Genomic DNA, 21610 nt, shown 5'->3' on the forward strand with positions numbered 1-21610 from the left:
CTGAGCCACTGCTTCTGATCCTCACAGCTAGCTTGCGGCTAGCGCAGCTAGCGCCACTGCCACGAAGCTAGCACCAGTTAGCAAACACAATTCTACAATTCACAACCTCTCTTTCGCCATCGCCATCTGGCTTGGATTCTCTGTCGACACGACCACGTCTGAGCAGACCCCCTCCGTCTGAGCAGACCACCCCCCGGGCTACTAACTTTAAACGCCGCGTGCTAGCTTAGTGGAGGCCTCCCTGCTCCATCTACGGCTGCCCCCTGGACACTATGATCACTTGGCTACATAGCTGATGCATGCTTGACTGTCCATTAATTCACGGTACTCCATTCTGTTTATTTGTGTTTTATCTGTCGGCTCTGTGCTTTAACTCAGGATCTGTGTGTAGTTAATCCGACCCTCTCTGCCTAGTCGTCGCCATTTTTACCTGTTGTTGCTGTGTTAGACTAGCACCCTGTTATTGCTGCTGTTATCTTACCTGTTGTTTTAGCTAGCTCTCCCAATCAAGACCTGCAATCACTTTATGCCTTATTGTATGTCTCTCTCAAATATCAATATGCCTTGCATACTGTTGTTCAGGCTAGTTTTCATTATCATTGTTTTGGTTTGCAATGGACCCTGTAGTTCCACTCTCCGTACCTCTGATACCCCCTTTGTCCCACCCCCCACACATGCGGTGACCTCACCCATTGAGACCAGCATGTCCAGAGATACAACCTCTCTTATCATCACCCAGTGCCTGGGCTTGCCTCCGCTGTACCCGCGCCCCTCCATACCCCTGTCTGCACATTATGCCCAGAATCTATTCTACCACGCCCATAAATCTGCTCCTTTTATTCTTTGTCCCCAACGCTCTAGGCGACCAGTTTTGATAGCCTTTAGCCGCACCCTCATCCTACTACTCCTCTGTTCCTCGGGTGATGTGGAGGTAAACCCAGGCCCTGCATGTCCCCAGTCACCCTCATTTGTTGACTTCTGCGATCGAAAAAGCCTTGGCCTCATGCATGTCAACATCAGAAGCCTCCTCCCTAAGTTTGCCTTACTCACCGCTTTAGCACACTCTGCCAATCCTGATGTCCTTGCCGTGTCCGAATCCTGGCTTAGGAAGGCCACCAAAAATTCTGAGATTTCCATACCCAACTATAACACTTTCCGTCAAGATAGAACTGCCAAAGGGGGAGGAGTTGCAATCTACTGCAGAGATAGCCTGCAAAGTTCTGTCATACTTTCCAGGTCTATGCCCAAACAGTTCGAACTTCTAATTTTAAAAATTAATCTCTCCAGAAATAAGTCTCTCACTGTTGCCGCCTGCTACCGACCCCCCTCAGCTCCCAGCTGTGCCCTGGACACCATCTGTGAATTGATCGCTCCCCATCTAGCTTCAGAGTTTGTTCTGTTAGGTGACCTAAACTGGGATATGCTTAACACCCTGGCAGTCCTACAATCCAAGCTTGATGCCCTCAATCTCACACAAATCATCAAGGAACCCACCAGGTACAACCCTAAATCCGTAAACATGGGCACCCTAATAGACATTATCCTGACCAACCTGCCCTCCAAATACACCTCTGCTGTCTTCAATCAAGATCTCAGCGATCACTGCCTCATTGCCTGTATCCGCCACGGGTCCGCGGTCAAACGACCACCCCTCATCACTGTCAAACGCTCCCTAAAACACTTCTGCGAGCAGGCCTTTCTAATCGACCTGGCCCGGGTACCCTGGAAGGATATTGACCTCATCCCGTCAGTTGAGGATGCCTGGTCATTCTTTAAATGTTACTTCCTCACCATATTAGACAAGCATGCTCCGTTCAAAAAATGCAGAACCAAGAACAGATATAGCCCTTGGTTCACTCCAGACCTGACTGCCCTCGACCAGCACAAAAACATCCTGTGGCGAACTGCAATAGCATCGAAGAGCCCCCGCGATATGCAACTGTTCAGGGAAGTCAGGAACCAATACACGCAGTCAGTCAGGAAAGCAAAGGCCAGCTTTTTCAAGCAGAAATTCGCATCCAGTAGCTCTAACTCCAAAAAGTTCTGGGATACTGTAAAGTCCATGGAGAACAAGAGCACCTCCTCCCAGCTGCCCACTGCACTGAGGCTAGGTAACACGGTCACCACCGATAAATCCGTGATAATCGAAGACTTCAACAAGCATTTCTCAATGGCTGGCCATGCCTTCCTCCTGGCGACTCCAACCTTGGCCAACAGCCCCGCCCCCCCCGCTGCTACTCGCCCAAGCCTCCCCAGCTTCTCCTTTACCCAAATCCAGATAGCAGATGTTCTGAAAGAGCTGGAAAACCTGGACCCATACAAATCAGCTGGGCTTGACAATCTGGACCCCCTATTTCTGAAACTGTCCGCCGCCATTGTCGCACCCCCTATTACCAGCCTGTTCAACCTCTCCTTCGTATCATCTGAGATCCCCAAGGATTGGAAAGCTGCCGCGGTCATCCCCCTCTTCAAAGGGGGAGACACCCTGGACCCAAACTGTTACAGACCTATATCCATCCTGCCCTGCCTATCTAAGGTCTTCGAAAGCCAAGTCAACAAACAGATCACTGACCATCTCGAATCCCACCGTACCTTCTCCGCTGTGCAATCCGGTTTCCGAGCCGGTCACGGGTGCACCTCAGCCACGCTCAAGGTACTAAACGACATCATAACCGCCATCGATAAAAGACATTACTGTGCAGCCGTCTTCATCGACCTGGCCAAGGCTTTCGACTCTGTCAATCACCATATTCTTATCGGCAGACTCAGTAGCCTCGGTTTTTCTAATGACTGCCTTGCCTGGTTCACCAACTACTTTGCAGACAGAGTTCAGTGTGTCAAATCGGAGGGCATGTTGTCCGGTCCTCTGGCAGTCTCTATGGGGGTACCACAGGGTTCAATTCTCGGGCCGACTCTTTTCTCTGTATACATCAATGATGTTGCTCTTGCTGCGGGCGATTCCCTGATCCACCTCTACGCAGACGACACCATTCTATATACTTCCGGCCCTTCCTTGGACACTGTGCTATCTAACCTCCAAATGAGCTTCAATGCCATACAACACTCCTTCCGTGGCCTCCAACTGCTCTTAAACGCTAGTAAAACCAAATGCATGCTTTTCAACCGTTCGCTGCCTGCACCCGCACGCCCGACTAGCATCACCACCCTGGACGGTTCCGACCTAGAATATGTGGACATCTATAAGTACCTAGGTGTCTGGCTAGACTGCAAACTCTCCTTCCAGACTCATATCAAACATCTCCAATCCAAAATCAAATCAAGAATCGGCTTTCTATTCCGCAACAAAGCCTCCTTCACTCACGCCGCCAAACTTACCCTAGTAAAACTGACTATCCTACCGATCCTCGACTTCGGCGATGTCATCTACAAAATAGCTTCCAACACTCTACTCGGCAAACTGGATGCAGTTTATCACAGTGCCATTCGTTTTGTTACTAAAGCACCTTATACGACCCACCACTGCGACCTGTATGCCCTAGTCGGCTGGCCCTCGCTACATGTTCGTCGTCAGACCCACTGGCTCCAGGTCATCTACAAGGCTATGCTAGGTAAAGTGCCGCCTTATCTCAGTTCACTGGTCACGATGGCTACACCCACCCGCAGCACGCGCTCCAGCAGGTGTATCTCACTGATCATCCCTAAAGCTAAAACCTCATTTGGACGCCTTTCCTTCCAGTTCTCTGCTGCCTGCGACTGGAACGAATTGCAAAAATCTCTGAAGTTGGAGACTTTTATCTCCCTCAACAACTTTAAAAATCTGCTATCCGAGCAGCTAACCGATCGCTGCAGCTGTACATAGTCCATCTGTAAAACTACCCACCCAATTTACCTACCTCACCCCCCATACTGCTTTTATTTATTTACTTTTCTGCTCTTTTGCACACCAGTATCTCTTCTTGCACATGATCATCTGATGATTTATCACTCCAGTGTTAATCTGCTAAATTGTAATTATTCGATTTATTGCCTACCTCATGCCTTTTGCACACATTGTATATAGATTCTCTTTTTTCTACCATGTTATTGACTTGTTTATTGTTTACTCCATGTGTAACTCTGTGTTGTCTGTTCACACTGCTATGCTTTATCTTGGCCAGGTCGCAGTTGCAAATGAGAACTTGTTCTCAACTAGCCTACCTGGTTAAATAAAGGTGAAATAAAAAAATAAATAAAAAAAAATATGTAGCCGCATGGCCAGATGGACTTAGTCACCTTGGGCAACATGATCACAGCATTCATCTGGAGCAAATGACCTCGAGCGATGACACAGCACCAGGTCACACTATTCACTGGGTGGTAGGAGGGTGTGAATAAGGGGTTAGGTTGGGTACCGTACTGTACAACCAGCCCTTTGATCTGACTAGGAGGGAGTCTATTGATCCTGACTCATTAATAGGCTATCGAGGACGGCACCCTGTACCATCGACTAGTGTTGTAGTGCCACTGCAAAACCATGATGGCGGAGAACAAGATGTGCTCTGCCACTGAATACTGGAGGCCACACAGTGGCACAAAGCTATGATGACAGCCATGATGGCCTACACAGCCATGTCCATATATACAGTGCCTTGGGAAAGTATTCAGACCCCTTGACTTTATCCACATTTTGTTAGGTTACAGCCTTATTCTAAAATGGATTAAATTAAAATAAAAATCCTCAGAAATCTACACACAATACCCCATAATGACAAGAAAAAAATGAAGGGAAAAAAACGATACCTTATTTACGTAAGTATTCAGACCCTTTGCTATGAGACTCGAAATTGATCTCAGGTGCATCCTGTTTTTATTGATCATCCTTGAGATGTTTCTACAACTTGGAGTCCACCTGTGGTAAATTCAATTGATTGGACATAATTTGGAAAGGCGCACACACATGTCTATATAAAGGTCCCACAGTTGACAGTGCATGTCAGAGCAAAAACCAAGCCATGAGGTCGAAGGAATTGTCCATAGAGCTCAGAGACAGGATTGTGTCGAGGCACAGATCTGGGGAAGGGTAACAAAAAATGTCTGCAGCATTGAAGGTCCCCAAGAACACAGTGGCCTCCATCATTCTTAAATGGAAGAAGTTTGGAACCACCAAGACTCTTCCTAGAGCTCTAGAATTCCTCTGTTGAGATGGGAGAACCTTCCATCTCTGCAGCACTCCACCAATCAGGCCTTTATGGTCGAGTGGCCAGACGGAAGCCACTCCTCAGTAAAAGGCACATGACAGCCCGCTTGGAGTTTGCCAAAAGGCACCTAAAGACTCTGACCATTCTCTGGTCTGATGAAACCAAGTCTCAACTCTGGCCTGAATGCCAAGCGTCACGTCTGGAGGAAACCTGGCACCATCCCTACGGTGAACCATGGTGGTAGCAGCATCATGCTGTGTGGGCGGGAACGATTTTATAAATTTTAGAATAAGGCTGTAACTGTAGGCAGTGTACTTTAGTAGCTGAGTTTTTGCTCTCTTAGCATGCTCTTGACCATTCTGTCATTTCTGTAACACATGTCATGCATTTCATTTTCAATCATCTCTCTTGGGGGGGAAGAAACCTCTCTGTTTGCTATGCTGGGTTGCGTATTTAGTTGTGGGTGTGGAGGCAGGGGGTGGTGGCAGGGGGTGGGACAGGTGGGTGGAGGATGGGGGTGGGACAGGTGTATGGGGGAGTGGGACAGGTGATGGAGGATGGGGGTGGGACAGGTATATGGAGGATGGGAGTGGGGCAGGGTCTCATAGCAATGGATTCCTGTGTGGTAGCTAAGGAGTGGCAGCTACAAGCCCATCCTTAGGGAAGCTTAGGTTTAGCATGTATTATTACTGCACATGATACTGTATTGCTGTAGTTAGAACATAGCAACTGTATGACTTCACATGTACTTCAGTTTCCACTCTTGGCCCTGCCCTCTGCTAAGCTGCCTAGGAGGGGAGGCCTAGTGTGAGAGGGTAGATGGCAAAAAATACTGTAGCTATTCTAAGCCTTTACCATCCATGTAGAAAGGAAAAGAACTAGGTTTAACTAGCGAACTGTGTTCTATTTCAATAGACACTTTAGTATATATTTTTTTATTGAATTGCAGAAGCTCATTCATCTGTCTGTTTGTCTTATAGGTCTAGGCCATGGGGGGAACCAAAAGCAAGCCCAAAGACATCAGCTCGGGAGGAGGGGCTGGCAGCCTCAACTTCAGCCCTGCCCAGCACACCCTCACATCCAATCGGAACCCCGCAGTGGACGGGACACGCCAGCCCACTCAGCCCCTGACCAATACCCCGGAGCTGGCCCTGTTTGGGGGTGCAGAGTCCACCAGTAGCGTCACGTCTCCTAACAGAGGGACACTCGCAGGTAAGACACTAGGGCCCAGATACCCCACTAATAACCTAGTATGGCATAGAAATACATTATTAAATCATTTAATTTCACTAAAGGAATGATTGTTATATAAAACGGCTCAAGCTCCATTGGATGCCATATATTTGATGCTACTGACTAGTATATGCAAATCTTATTTAGTACAATTTGAAACACAGTTTTCGGGGATATCTGAATTGTACATATGGTGTATTTTTAAACATGGTATTGCTATATCACTTAATATTTCATGACCCTCTCCCTTGAGATAAGTGTCTGTCTGCTCTCTCCCCCACAGGAGGAGTGACAACGTTCGTGGCGCTGTATGACTACGAGTCTCGCACTGCCTCTGATCTGTCTTTCAGGAAGGGCGAGCGGCTACAGATAGTAAACAACACGTGAGGCAACACCACACACACACACACACACTGGGATGAGGATAATGTCACACCTACATGGATAGACGCATATCAAATTGTATTTTTTATATGCGCTGAATACAACAGGTGTAGTAGACCTTACCGTAAGATGCTTACATACAAGCCCTTAACCAACAATGCAGTTTAAGAAATAGACTTAAGCTGGTGTTTGGAGGATATATTGGAACCGTGCCGATATATCCTCCAAACACTGGCTTCAAGGGCATTATCACTTATACAACAGGTTACCAACATATTCAAAAAATGATTGACATATTTTCATTAAAAGTGATAATTTATTCATACTATTTCATCCTTCCACAAGATATAGTCCCGACACATCTAGGGTTGCTACCCAAGCCGGTTGGTTGTTCTTCCTTCTATCCGTTCGGTTGCCAGATACGCGACCCAGACGTTAAGTGTTCTGTATCTGGACGCGACCCAGTTGTTCGTTCTAAATGTTCTATTGCCATACTGGCTTGCAACGTTCTTATCCCTTGCTTGCTAGCTAGCCAACTACGGCTAACTTACAGTCCCGTCAAACAGTGCAGACAGAATAACAGTAGCTGCATTTGCATAGGCTGTTTTCTAGTGACATTTATTTGGAGACATCCATAACAATGAGCTAATGAGGCGTGATTTCACCTGGCATAGAAAATGTGCTCTCTTGTCAGGACGTTGTTGAGAGGAGCTAGCCAACAACACAGCTAACTGAAGCTGGAAAGACTCCAAACTAACTGCACTTCAAAAAGCTGCCTGCCTGTCTGTCTCATCACGTTCATTACTATGGGACAGTTGGAGATCAAATTTGAATATTGAAACAATGTTGCAAATGTTGTAGAGACAGACAGCAAGGTTTATACAAGTCTCCTCTGTTGTGTTCCCCCTCTTTTTACGCTGCTGCTACTCTCTGTTTATCATATATGCATAGTCACTTTAACTATACATTCATGTACATACTACCTCAATTGGGCCGACCAACCAGTGCTCCCGCACATTGGCTAACCGGGCTATCTGCATTGTGTCCCGCCACTCACCACCCGCCAACCCCTCTTTTACGCTACTGCTACTCTCTGTTCATCATATATGCATAGTCACTTTAACCATATCTACATGTACATACTACCTCAATCAGCCTGACTAACCGGTGTCTGTATGTAGCCTCGCTACTTTTATAGCCTCGCTGCTGTATATAGCCTGTCTTTTTACTGTTGTTTTATTTATTTACCTAACTATTGTTCACCTAATACCTTTTTTGCACTATTGGTTAGAGCCTGTAAGTAAGCATTTCACCGTAAGGTCTACTTACACCTGTTGTATTCGGTGCACGTGACAAATAAACTTTGATTTGATTTAGTCTAAAAGAAATGTGAGATAATGTCTAGATGCTTTTTATAGTGGAGATCAAGTTTATAAGTTGCCTGGCTGGGCTGATGAGACAGTGGATTGCGCAGTCAGATGGAACAGAGTAAATAGGCATTTTAACGTCATAGATTTAGCCGGTGGTAACTTGTGGAATAGACACCGGCTGGAATGCCCTTTTAACCAATCAACATTCAGGATTAGATCCACCCATTGTACACACACACTGTACTCTGCATGACTGATCTCTCACTGCGCTGGCTGGCTGTTCTGCCCCCAAACCGCGTGTCAGTCCCCCCTCTGTACAGCCCGTAACCATAGGAACAGACTCCCTTCATAAGGATCTGTTTTGTGTGAGCTGACAGGGTTTTGTTGTAGATTTACTTTTTTCTCATTCACAAAAGCACAGCTGTATGTCTCACTGGTGCTTCTACTTGGAGGCTGATATTTATTTTGTTGCAACTAGCCCCTTATTTTTTTTACCCTAGTTGAATGCACTGATTGCTTGATAAGAGTTTCTGCTAAATAACTAAAATCTACTTGTTCAAATGATAAAAATGACTGTTCATTCATTCTGATAATGTAACCAATCATAGGGAGTCAGTCTGTGATGCGTCTCTGATCAATAGAAGTGCAGTGGACCATATTATTCTAGTGAGCCCCCAATACTGCAGCTATAACAAGTGTTGACCTAGAAGGCCTGAGCTGAGGACAATATAATGATAGTTTGTTGTTGTTATTATAATAATAATAATATTTACCACTGAAGCTGATGCAGCTTTACTCTTAGTGTTTACATTTTTATATTTTTGTCATTTAGCAGACGCTCTTATCTAGAGCGACTTACAGTAAATAGTGAGCGCATGCGTTTTCATTCTTTTTCGTACTGGTCCCCCGTGGGAATCGAACAACATTGGCGTTGCAAGCACCATGCTCTACCAACTGAGCCACACAGGACCTACAGTGTTACCAGGTCAAACTCATAAAACTAGTGAACCCGCCCGAGATTATAAAACATAGATGTTTCATTATTATTTCTTATTTATGACCCAAACCCATTGTCTTAGTTTTAGGGAGCTTAGGGGCGGCAGGTAGCCTAGCGGTTAAGAGCCAGTAACTGAAAGGTCGCTGGTTCGAAATTGGTTGATGTGCCCTTGAGCAAGGCACTTAACGCTAATTGCTCCTTAAAGTCGCTCTGGATAAGAGCGTCTGCTAAATGACTAATATGTCAATGTAAAATGCTATGATTTCTGCACTTGATATGTATCATTAGGCTTTCTTGAAATTGATATTAGGTCTACACCACATTTTTGTGCTTCGAATCACCTCTTCTGTTCTCTGTTTTAAATATCGCTGCTTTTAATCTCTTCTGTCAATAAAATCAATGAAAACCCTGCTTTGATGTGAAAGCTTTAGTCCAACTTCTGGTTTAATGGTGAGCTAGGCCTATAGCTTCCGCTGTAGTGTTGGGATGAGGGTGTGGTGGATAACTACTGTTGTAATGATTCTTCTGTTCTGTTCACTGTATCTCTACAAATCTACTTTGCTAACACACTTTCTGTCTCTTTTTTTTAACCCAACCCACCTCCTTCGCATCTCCTCTCTATCTCCCCAAACTATTTCTCCATCGCATACCTTCATAATTGTATTTAGGAGAAAGTTGAACAGCAGGTTAGTGATGCTTCTGTTGTCTTTGTGTGTCCATGTAAATGTACTGTGTGTGTTTGTGTGTCCCATTGTGAATGTACTGGGTGTGTTTGTGTCTCAGTGTGTTCATGTCACTAACGCATCATAGTAGCTGGTTCACATGATGATAACTTCCCTGCATTTGGTTAATTGTGTCACAGTGCACTTTGGTGTTTGAATCCCTTGTGAATCCATTCCATTAGTATTCCTAGTAGTTGTAGGGCTGATTTCCTAGGACCAGTCCTGGAAACCTCCCTGTAATCTATGGATATTGTAAATAATCTCCTCCTTTTGTTGAGTTTACTCATGAGGAATGTGTGTTCGTTTTTCACTGAGTCCTGTCTTTAGAATCACTCCAAGTGAAATAGAATCCCTCTGTGTAAAGTAGAACGTCAGTGATATTCTGTTATCCTTGTCTCCACAGAGAAGGGGACTGGTGGCTGGCTCGATCTCTGACTACGGGAGAAAGCGGTTACATCCCCAGCAATTATGTGGCTCCCTCCGACTCCATCCAGGCAGAAGAGTAAATCTCTCCCTCTCTCTCTCTTATCTATTTATCCTTCCCGCCTTTTCTTCTCTCTCTATGTATTTAATTGAAAATGGAATGCACCTTGAAGGCGTACATACTGTACAAGCTGACATGCATAGACACACATTCCAATAACACAAACAAACTAACCTGTGTAATGATTCCATTTCTCACCTTTATCCTACCAGTCATCTCAGATTGCCTATGGCTTCCAGGTAAGGGGCAGTAATCAGAATGCAATACTTATTTGATTGGGGCATGCACAGAAGGAGTTTACAAGTCACTTATTTTCAGAAACCAGCACGGGCGGTTCTCTCTCTCTCTCTCTCTCTCTCTCTCTCAGAAAGACACACCTTTTCCCCTCTCAACCTGGTCCCCGTGTCTCGTGCTCTCTCCCCTCTCTTCCCTAGGTGGTATTTTGGGAAGATCACACGCCGCGATTCGGAGCGGCTCCTGTTGGGTCTGGAGAACAGGAAAGGAACGTTCTTGGTGAGAGAGAGCGAGACCACCAAAGGTGAATGTCTAAGGCTAGCATCTCCAGTGGAAACGCATCACAAAGCGTCTCTACTGACAATTAAGACCACATTGAAATGCCGGCCCATTGGCATTGTCCTTTTTCTTGGGATGAAGCGGTGTAGCTGTGTAAACATGTTCTTTTAAAGGTGCTGTTTGCAGCTTTTTTTATCAATAAAAAAACTCTGATTTGTAAGATAAGAATAGAGATTGGGGAAGCACATCTTAATTTAAAATTGACAAAAATGAAAAAAACTGTGCACTGTCTGATAAGACATTGTTCCTCACTGTTCTAGTTCTTGTGCCTTGCTGTGCTGTTTGCTAGATGAATGCTGTTTTAGACTAAAGTGAAGCATTAGGGCAATTGGGGAAAGGTTAGATGTGATGCCTCTGATACTGCACTACCATGGTAATATTACACACTCTCCATGGGCTGTGTGTGTGCGTGGCCAAGCTCAACGGAGAGAGGGAGGGTAAAAAGGGGAACGGGGGGGATACCCTGCCGGTAGCTGAGTGGGAGCAGTGGGGAGCCTCGGTGACTTAGTGGGACAGAAGTAGGTCATTGTAGACCCAGGGGCGTGTTCAGCAGGGAAAATGGAGGGGAACAAGCGTTCAGATAGAAATATGTTATGTAGAACAAACATGCTTCGCGATAACATGTAGAATAAGGAATCATGTTGGCTCTGTTCGACAACCACAAGCCCTTCCGCCTAGTTCAAACAGAGAGGGAAGGAGGGGAGAATTCCCAGGCTTTGAGTTCAATCATCAGGCTGGCTCACTGGGCTGGTGCTGCCCTCTGGTGAGAGACTGGCTACTGCTTAGTTTTTGTGGGATTTGTCACAAGGGAAAGGAACTTGTCAACACAAAAGGACCCATTCAAACTACTCTTCCTTTGGAACTCAGGGAGACTAGAAGTCGCCTAAGGCATCAGCTAATGGAATGAAGAATAAAGGAGGAAGCAATATTTCCACTCCAAGGTTATCTTGGTTTCTTTACTGATTTCCTCTCTTATGTTCCCCTCCCCAGGTGCCTACTGTCTGTCAGTCTTGGACTATGACAACACTAAAGGGCTGAACGTGAAACATTACAAGATCAGGAAGCTGGACAGTGGAGGGTTCTACATCACCTCACGCACTCAGTTTAACAACCTACAGCAGCTTGTCGCACACTACCACAGTGAGTCATTCTTTCTAAACAAAAATAGAAAATGGGGACTCTTTACTGCTGTACATGTGTGAAGAACAACTAACAGTAACACTACCAGAAGATGATATTGGAACTCAACATGTTTCCTTCCCTTCCTCTCAGAGCACGCAGACGGACTATGCCATTGTCTGACAGAGGTGTGTCCCGTACTGAAGCCTCAGACCCAGGGCCTAGCGCGCGATGCCTGGGAGATCCCCAGGGACTCCCTCCGCCTCGACCTCAAACTGGGACAGGGATGCTTCGGAGAGGTCTGGATGGGTAAGACAGTCTCTCTCCACTATCACTACTGTCTTTGGGATTTAATCAGCTACTGTAGGAATCAGTGTGATTCTCCTGATCTTCAGCCGACTCCCTAAACCGATCTGACAAAGCAGGGCGTATTGCCATGTAGAGGACCTCAAATGTCTATGGAGTGCATTTATCATTGCATCAAAACATTTTGCTTGGCAGTTGGCATTATTTTTTAAAACATGATCTGATGACAATTGTTACTTCAACGACATAACTGTGTAACCTTCGTCTGTGAAGGCACGTGGAATGGTACGACGCGGGTAGCAATCAAGACCTTGAAGACAGGTACCATGTCCCCCGAGGCCTTCCTCCAGGAGGCTCAGGTCATGAAGAAGCTGAGACATGAGAAGCTTGTCCAGCTCTATGCTGTGGTGTCTGAAGAACCCATCTATATTGTTACTGAGTACATGGGACAAGGGAGCTTATTGGACTTCCTGAAGGGAGACATGGGCAAGATGCTCCGCCTTCCTCAGCTGGTAGACATGGCCTCACAGGTAAGAGTTTAGATATGGAAAATACTGTCTAGTCAAATTATGTACCCCTCTCTCACACACACACACACACACACACACACACACACACACACACACACACACACACACACACACACACACACACACACACACACACACACACACACACACACACTGTCAGTCAAAGCTAAACCTGTGTCTCCTCTTCAGATTGCTTCAGGGATGGCGTACGTAGAGAGGATGAACTACGTCCACAGAGACCTCAGGGCTGCCAACATCCTAGTGGGAGACAACATGGTGTGTAAAGTGGCTGATTTCGGCCTGGCCCGCCTCATAGAAGACAATGAGTACACCGCCAGGCAGGGTAAGACCACTAGAGGGCGTTGATTACCATCTCTCTCTTTCTATTGTCTCTCTCACCTCACTCTTAATCTTTCAGTTTCCAGACAAATTGGAATGCTGTCCTCAGATATTACTGAGATGTCTCTAGTTTAATGTGTGTCTCTCTTGTTGCAGGAGCAAAGTTCCCCATCAAGTGGACAGCCCCTGAAGCTGCGCTGTATGGCCGCTTCACTATCAAGTCTGACGTCTGGTCGTTCGGGGTCTTGCTGACCGAGCTGGCCACTAAAGGCAGAGTGCCATATCCAGGTAGCTACCATGACTCTTCTATAATGTCGCTTAGTTAACAGATACCATATTTGATCGAATTGCTTATCCCTCTCGGAGCACGTTCCTTGACTACTTGCCAAAGACACACAGTGCTGGCAAGCAAGACTTCCTATGTGATGACACTGTTATCTTTTGAAACCATGAAGGTTGACTGAGTATCTTTGGGGTCATCATTCTGTGCCTGCGAGTGTCCCTGTATATTGATGTTTGTGTTCTCCTCTCTCCCTTCACCCTCTCTCTCTGTCTCCAACTCCCTCGCCCAGGCATGGTGAATCGGGAGGTGTTGGACCAGGTGGAGCGTGGTTACAGGATGCCCTGTCCAGCTGAGTGCCCTGAGTCCCTCCACGACCTCATGTTGACCTGCTGGAGGAAGGACGCTGAGGAGCGGCCCACCTTTGAGTACCTGCAGGGCTTCCTGGAAGACTACTTCACCTCCACTGAGCCCCAGTACCAGCCTGGAGAGAACCTGTAGTGCTGTAGCAGGGCTCAGGGTGGAAGAGAGGAACAGTGCTCTGGATACAACCACACTAACCTCTGAAGCTCTGACCGCTGTTGTGCACCTGGAACTGAACTACCAATTGCCACACACACACTCCTGACTACCATTAGCATTACTCATTGTGATGATATCATGATTTAGTTATCTTATTGATATCCTTCTGATTTGAAAAGAACAGTAGGAATCTACTGGTTTATTTTGAGTTATGTTCATGCCTGTCAGTTACTGTATGCTCCTATTGACGTTGTGCGGTAACTCCAAACGCATCATCAGACATTTGACATGAGTAGCCACCTACTGTATGCACCACTTCAATGCATCTCTTTATAGCTACACCTTTGGAGGGCTAAATAATCGACTGACTTCTCATATTCCAATTGGTTCCTTTCTATAATGAGGATGTTTTCTTGTTGTGGTATGCTGGACGCTGTCTTCCAATCTATACCCACAGACTGCTTGAGAAGTAACTCTGAGGGGTACTTTTTTCAGGATATCACTTACTGTATGTTATGTTTTTGATTAATTTAGTTATCAAACCTGAATTAACTGGAATATTTGACATTATTATCAGGTCATAGGCATTTCAGGTGAATATTTCTCCTCTACATTGTAGCCATTCTTGACTAAGCATTTATGGTACTACTGACAGTTTGAGAAGGTGGGCGGGACTTCGACTTCGCAGAGACTTTCTATACATGGAACACCTCTTCAGGCACTCCTAAAGAAGAGGAGATGGGAATGATTTGATTGTTTATTTGCATTCTCTACAACTTTTCTAGAAGAAGACAAAAGGCTACTGATGAACACAGTCTCCTCTCAGGACTGGGACCATGAATCCTGCTGCAATGTTTTTGTGCCAATGATCAAAACAACTATTTTCTACTCTCTTCTGTTTAAAGTGTATTTTTATTACTCTTGATTAACTTTTATATCTACAAAGTTCAATAAGCGTTTTTCTGTAGTTATATACTTCAATGATAATCGACTTATTTGTGAATCATGCTCAAACACTTGTGTACTGCATACCTAATAATACCTTCCATTTTCCATCCAATATCTAAGGAATTTTACGTTTTTGGTTGTTCAAACATTCAGATTAAAACCAAGATTTAAAGGAGTAACCATAAGACCTTTCACAATATATTCTTTGAAAAGTGTTATCAGTGCAACTGCTGGTCATTTTGGAGGTAATTAATGTGGTTTTGTTTTCATTGAATGATGGAGAGATGATTCTGAAGATATGACGACTGAGCTTTCCAGTTGCTTGGGAAGCTGAATTGGCATTTTGAATATCCACTGTCATTGGGAAATTGTACATAAATATCCTCATTGCTAATATTTTTGTATATATCCTGTTGGTAATTTATTAATTTTAAAGATACTTTTGGTTTGTCTATTTTCAGAATCATTCTACCACTGGCCATCATGTCTATGGTACATCTTTCACTGAAGAAAGTGGTGTATTTTCTTTATATAATTACATCCTTATTTGTTCCATTTTTATCTTTATACGTTGTGTTCATATTGTGTCCATCTATCTGTAAAACTAAGCTCTGTGGTACTCTGCAATCAAAAAAATAAATAATGACTCGTATTGAAAACAATCTCTTCATCTTGTCAGAATAAGAGAACACCTTTTTATATAACCTATCAAGGTGTGTCTGATTATATTTTTGCTATCAAAAACTGTAGTCAACTCAATTGCTCAACTGCTATCAAAACTGAATCATACAGTTGGGAACAAATATATTGGCACCCTTGCACTTTTCTTAACTTATTCCCTATTTCTTCCTAAATAAGTTTAAATTGAAAAAAAGATTTGTCTCCACAACTTGTTATTTTCAACATTGCAGAACCCATTTCATTTTTGCAAACTTAAGTTTACAATTTTAATTTAGAAAATAAAGAAAAATGGAATTGACAAAATTGTCACCCATAGCTAGTACTTGGTTGCACAGCCATTGCCAACAAAGGCTTCTTGTAGTTTGTTGCATCTATCTACTGGCAATTTGGCCCAGTCTTAGCAGCAAACTGCTCTAATTCTTTCATGTTTGATGGGTGCCCTCCAACAACTGATGATTTCAGCTTTCGCAGTAGGTTATGGATGCGATTCAGACTTGGGACTCTTGACTGACCACTCCAGGGCAGTCCACTGTTTCTTCTTGGTGCTTTTTATGTGTGTTTGTTGTGGTTGTCATACTGGATGACCCACAACATTTAACAGAGAGACAGTTTTTCAAACATTGCACTCCAAAACACCTTGATTTCATGATGTCTTGCACACTTTTAAGTCCCCCAGTACCAGAGACCGCAAAGCAACCCCACAGTATGATTAAACTTTCCCATATAATTGATATTAGGGAGTTTTTTTTTCTTTGAATGCTTAATTTTTGTCATTGGTAAATATAGAAAGACCCCACTGCTGAAAGAGACAAAAGAAAGCCCTATTGAACAAAAACCCACCTAAACAAGCATAAATCCTGGGGGAAATGTTCTGTGGACCAATGAAACAAAATCGGAGCTCTTTGGCAATAGAGATTATCAGGTGTTTTTTTTTTGTTCCACGTTCAACCCATTGTCCAAAAACTGGGTCTCCATTGAAGATTCTGGGTCTTCCCAGCAGGACAACAACCCCAACCACCCACATCAAAAAGCATCCAGGAATGGTTAAGAAGGGATGCTGAACTGTTCTGGAGTGGCCAGCGAAGAAGAGTCCAGATCTGAAACATCACATACCTATGGCAAAATCTGATTGAGGGCACCCCTCAGCATTTGGTTGAGGGTTGAGGGCATTTGGTTGAGGGCACCCCTCAAATATTGAAGAATTAGAGCAGTTTGCTGCTGAAAAGTGGGCCAAATTGCCAGTAGAAAGGTGGTGGCTACAAGAAGTGTTTGTCTGCAGTTATCTTGGCCAAAGGCTGTGGAACCAAGTACTAGCTATGGGTGACAATTTTGTCGATGTCATTTGTCTTTATTTTATCAATTAAAATTGTAAACTTAAGTTTACAAAAATATGATTGGTTCTACAATGTTGAGTTAGTGGTTACTAAATGTTTTATTTTAAAAAAAAATTGAAGAAATTGGGAATTATTTAAGAAAGTGCAAGGGTGCCAATATATTTGGCCACAACTGTACATTTACATGTCGACATCTCCTATTTCTAAGGACATTGATGGGGAGGCTGGTTTATGAACTGTTCCTCTGTTATTGTTACAATGAATGTCAGTGTTTTTATAGAAGACATCTGATGTACTATGGTACAGCATAGTGTATATCTAACTTTGGATAGAAGACTTACATTATAAATGCAACCTTTTTTATTTAGGTAAGACCAACTCCTGGAGAATGCCAAGATTTCCTAAACCACTATAAATGCATACACTGTTTTTCCTCAGACATTTTATTTATTATTATTTTTTTTTATTATTATTTTTTTTTAACCTTTATTTTACTAGGCAAGTCAGTTAAGAACAAATTCTTATTTTCAATGACGGCCTAGGAACAGTGTGTTAACTGCCTGTTCAGGGGCAGAACGACAGATTTGTACCTTGTCAGCTCGGGGATTCGATCTCGCAACCTTTCGGTTACTAGTCCAACGCTCTAACCACTAGGCTACGCTGCCGCGTTAATCTTCTATAAGACTGCTATTATTAATCTGACTTGTTATTTCATGTCCTGTGAACATTTGGAGCAGCAGATTGACTAGGCTGTTGTCTTAATCCTAATGTAATCCCTATTGTTCCATCATCGTGAAAAACCAAGGACATGTCTCCATTGGGTTCTTTGGGTCTTTCTCCTCAACCTATGCAGTTTTAGGATTTGAGATATTCCTGTGTATATTCTTTTTCACTGCATTCAGTGCAACATTTTAGAATTTCAGGCAATGTTTTTGCTATTGTATAAATACTAATGTACATTGTTTAAAATTCAAATGGCAATGTTGGGATAACATTTTTAAATTGCCAACTGTAATCTGTCACGTTGTAATTTGTTGAAAACGCAATAAATTATGTTTCTTATATTGATGGTAACCAGACAGTGAGTCAATTGATGCTTACCCATTGACAGGAAATGGTGTCTAGCTACACATGGAGAGAAATAGTAATGGTGTATTTTTGTGGGCCCTAACTCTGCCATGGTTTGTTGTACAAAGCCTATAGGAAAATACATTTTTTGGAAGGTTTTTAGATAAACTCAGAAAATAAGGTCTATGAGAACACAGGCTTATGAGATCTTATACGGTTTGTTCTATGAGATCATTTTTTATCAGTTACCGTCACTTTTTGTGAATTTGAAAGCATTTATGTAATTTTAAAAAAGCACATAAAGAACATAATTCCTAAAGGTCATGATTGATTATCTCATAGAACAAAACATATAAGATGTCCTAAGTCTGTGTTAACCTCAGACCTTATTTTCATCGTTTATGTCTCACTGTCATTATATCCAAAACTTACTTTGAGCTAGATTGGTCTAATTGCATATCTTTGAGATACTAACCTGATATCATTTTTTGAGGTTTTGAACATAACATTCCTGATGTCATGTGTTGTAAACATTTTAAACAAATAATGTCAAATACATATTTTATGTTATTGAGTAGCCTAGAATAGATATTATAGTAGGCTATTGTAGACCTGTTTGTCACATCTTCATTCAATATACGATATGATAGAGAACAACATAAAAACAATGACGTGAAAATTTTAGTGTTATATTACTTTAAGTGAAGCAATACCCCGACATTGCATAATTGGCAGAAACTCACGAAAAAGTTATCATGATATCTGCTGGGCGCGCGTACAGCCGTAGGTGAGCAAATGAACGATTTCGGGTTTTCACTTCCTGATTTCAATGGTATAACCAATGAACGGACAAAACACGGACCGATTTCTTTCGGGAATTAACCTCCACTGAACAAAAACGGATTGACCGAACAGTTCTAACTTCATGATTACGCTCTATTTATACCTTTACTCGACAAGGTAATGTATTCATCTGTTTTTAAAATGTGTCAACACGTTGTGTTGATGCATTTTATTCGAAAACGTACTGACTGAATTCAGGGATAGACACAACCGAGTCCAGTAATTTGGGGCGGCAGATAGCCTAGTGGTTGTGCGGCAGATAGCCTAGTGGTTGTGCCATTAACCGAAAGGTTGCTGGATCGAATCCCCGAGCTGACAAGGTAAAAATCTGTGAAAACCCTGAACAAGACAGTTAACCCACTGTTCCCCGGTAGGCCGTCATTGTAAATAATATTTTGTTCTTAACTGACTTGCTTAGTTAAATAAAGGTTCAATTAAAATGTTCAGATACTGGGCTATTTATAAATAGTAATCAGAATGTTCTGTTGTGGAGGATTGGCACACACCATATTATTCAGCAACACCATTAACTGTTATTTTTAATCTCTCTCTACCCCCCTAACTCTCTTTACCCCCTATCTCTCTTTACCCCCCTATCTCTCTTTACCACCCTATCTCTCTCTACCTCCCATCTCTCTCTACCTCCCTCCCTATCTATCTCTATCTCTCCCCTTCCTCTCGCTCTCTACTGCCCCCCCTTCCTCTCTGTCTTTCCCTCCCTCCCTTCCTCACCCCCTCTTTCCCTTCCCCTCTCTCCCCCTTCTCTTTCCCTCCCTCTCCCCCCTCTCTTTCCCTCCCTCCATCCCCCATCTCTCCCTCTCTCCATCCCCCATCTCTCTCTCCTCTCTCTCTTTCACTTTCTCTCTTGAATTTATATTGTGGCTACTGTTCTGCTGTCATGGCCCTTTCTGGTTCCAACTTTCGGCTGCTCTGTCATGTTACAGAGGCATCCAGCATCCTGACAATATACACAGCATTGGCAGACCCTTTGTTCTCAGCCGACCTTGTGACAGGGTAAGTCAACAAACATTTTCCACTGTTGTTTTCTCAAAAGTATTGAAATAACTTGATCATTGCTCTGTCAGTCTACTTCATAAGGAAGATTCTTCCTCACTCTTCAGGTTTTTTCTCTCTTGGCTATGTTCATATTTGTCATGCCAAGATGTGTTTCAGTAGAACCTGTAATGGTTAATTCCTGACTCTAAATGGTGTGTTTGTACCAGTCAGATTCTCTGTGTTTTGTAGTGTAGCATTCTTACCCACATCACCACAATAGTTAAGAACAGGTAAGACCGGTCTGCTTTTTATCTTCCACCACAGTAGCCAACTCTACATTGAGGATATCATCTGTCTTTCGACAGTATGAGCAAGTATACTACTGCTCTTCTCTCTTAAATTATATAATCCGGATATTGAGTATGAAGAAGAATGAAATAGCTTTATCAAATCAAAATCAAGTCAAATTTGATTGGTTACACTGTATTTAGCAGATGTTATTTGGGTGTAGCAGAATGCTTGTGTCCCTGGTGCCAACTGTGCAATAATATCTGTTAGAAGTCTGCTGCATGACCAATAACAAGTACCAAAATATGACATCCCAAATCAGGCTGAGCAAACAGTCATAAGAGTGTGACAGACAAATGACTGAGAGAAGATGAGATGATGATGAAAAGCTGGGGACAGTAGGATGGTAGGACATTCGAGTTGCACACCACTATTTACTGTTACTGTATTTGACACACTTTTTTTATTTGTTTCCCTAAGGAGGTCTATTGAGAGAGGGACTTTAACCTAGACTTTTGTGCCCACATGCAAGCTGTTAATCATTGTTAATCAAGGAAGCATTAATCATTGTCTGAACACGACCATTTCAGTTTGTGTGTGTGTGCTTCTCTGGTAGTGCCAGCTGTATGGCATGTACCAGTGTGATATACCAGTCACTACTGTTTTAATGCATGACTTGTCAAAGAGCTTTTTGGTTATGAATTGAATCATTACTGGATAATGATGTTGGTCATGATTTGATTGTGGTTAGTCATCTCCAGTGCAGCAAGTTCCTGAGTAATTTGATAGATGGCATTTCTTTCTGTGTGACTGTTGGTCACAAAACTGAAGATGTGGATCTGACAGCTATAGGGTTTCAACTGTAAATTCTGCAGTCATTGCAGTGGAACTAATAGGTCATTTTTTGAATGCAAAATCTGACTTCAAAGTCTTCTTTCTCGACAGACAGCAATTTTTGATTATCCATGATATATTCTGATCAACTGGCTTGTTCTTGTGTCAGGAAACTAAATACCACATGAATCAGATAATATACCTGACCATTACAACCGATCAAAGATTTTGACTAAATTCATAGTTACTGCGTTTTGCCTTTTGTAGGGCAGTTCATTTACTCTATGCTAGATCAATAGATAACATCAAGCTGTCGACGAGCTGCCCTTTAGGTTTCAAACACGACACACAGCTACACAGCCAGACCAGTTACACATAGGTTGGCAGGAGTGGGACTGTTGTCGGATATATTGGCCAGTCAATTGCAAGTCATCTAAGCTGTGAACAGCAGTAATAATTTGATGGTGTAAGATAAGGCAGGGTTGAGGACAGGCCATGGTAGTTAGATTTAGCTCTATGACAGTGCAACTATATGAGGGCCAAAGAGAAATCAGGAAAGACATGATTGCCCTGTTTCTAGCACCTAGCCAACAGCATGTTTGTTGTTGTTTCTCACATTAT

General features: G+C 43.2%; 2 protein-coding genes across 5 annotated transcripts in view; both read left to right on the top strand.

The window, feature by feature from the left end:
* Positions 1–15604, top strand: part of LOC139557638 (proto-oncogene tyrosine-protein kinase Src) — a 42171-nt gene extending 26567 nt beyond the window's left edge. The window contains exons 2-13 of one of the 3 annotated variants that reach the window (XM_071372697.1): positions 6119–6350; positions 6655–6754; positions 9791–9808; positions 10248–10346; positions 10541–10567; positions 10763–10866; positions 11892–12041; positions 12174–12329; positions 12600–12856; positions 13046–13199; positions 13352–13483; positions 13768–15604. In XM_071372697.1, coding sequence (XP_071228798.1) covers positions 6128–6350; positions 6655–6754; positions 9791–9808; positions 10248–10346; positions 10541–10567; positions 10763–10866; positions 11892–12041; positions 12174–12329; positions 12600–12856; positions 13046–13199; positions 13352–13483; positions 13768–13976 — 1629 coding nt within the window. In that variant the 5' untranslated portion in view covers positions 6119–6127 and the 3' untranslated portion in view covers positions 13977–15604. The remainder of the gene's footprint in view (positions 1–6118; positions 6351–6654; positions 6755–9790; positions 9809–10247; positions 10347–10540; positions 10568–10762; positions 10867–11891; positions 12042–12173; positions 12330–12599; positions 12857–13045; positions 13200–13351; positions 13484–13767) is intronic. The other 2 variants (XM_071372698.1, XM_071372699.1) reach the window with 2 other exon arrangements.
* A 3176-nt stretch (positions 15605–18780) lies between these two features.
* Positions 18781–21610, top strand: part of LOC139557641 (F-actin-monooxygenase mical1-like) — a 49633-nt gene continuing 46803 nt past the window's right edge. For both annotated transcript variants that reach the window (XM_071372701.1, XM_071372702.1), the window contains exons 1-2: positions 18781–18988; positions 19816–19885. The gene's annotated coding sequence lies outside the window, so the exon portion shown is untranslated. The remainder of the gene's footprint in view (positions 18989–19815; positions 19886–21610) is intronic.

The sequence above is a fragment of the Salvelinus alpinus genome, chromosome 28, assembly GCF_045679555.1.
Source record: "Salvelinus alpinus chromosome 28, SLU_Salpinus.1, whole genome shotgun sequence".
Taxonomy (NCBI): Eukaryota; Metazoa; Chordata; class Actinopteri; order Salmoniformes; family Salmonidae; genus Salvelinus; species Salvelinus alpinus.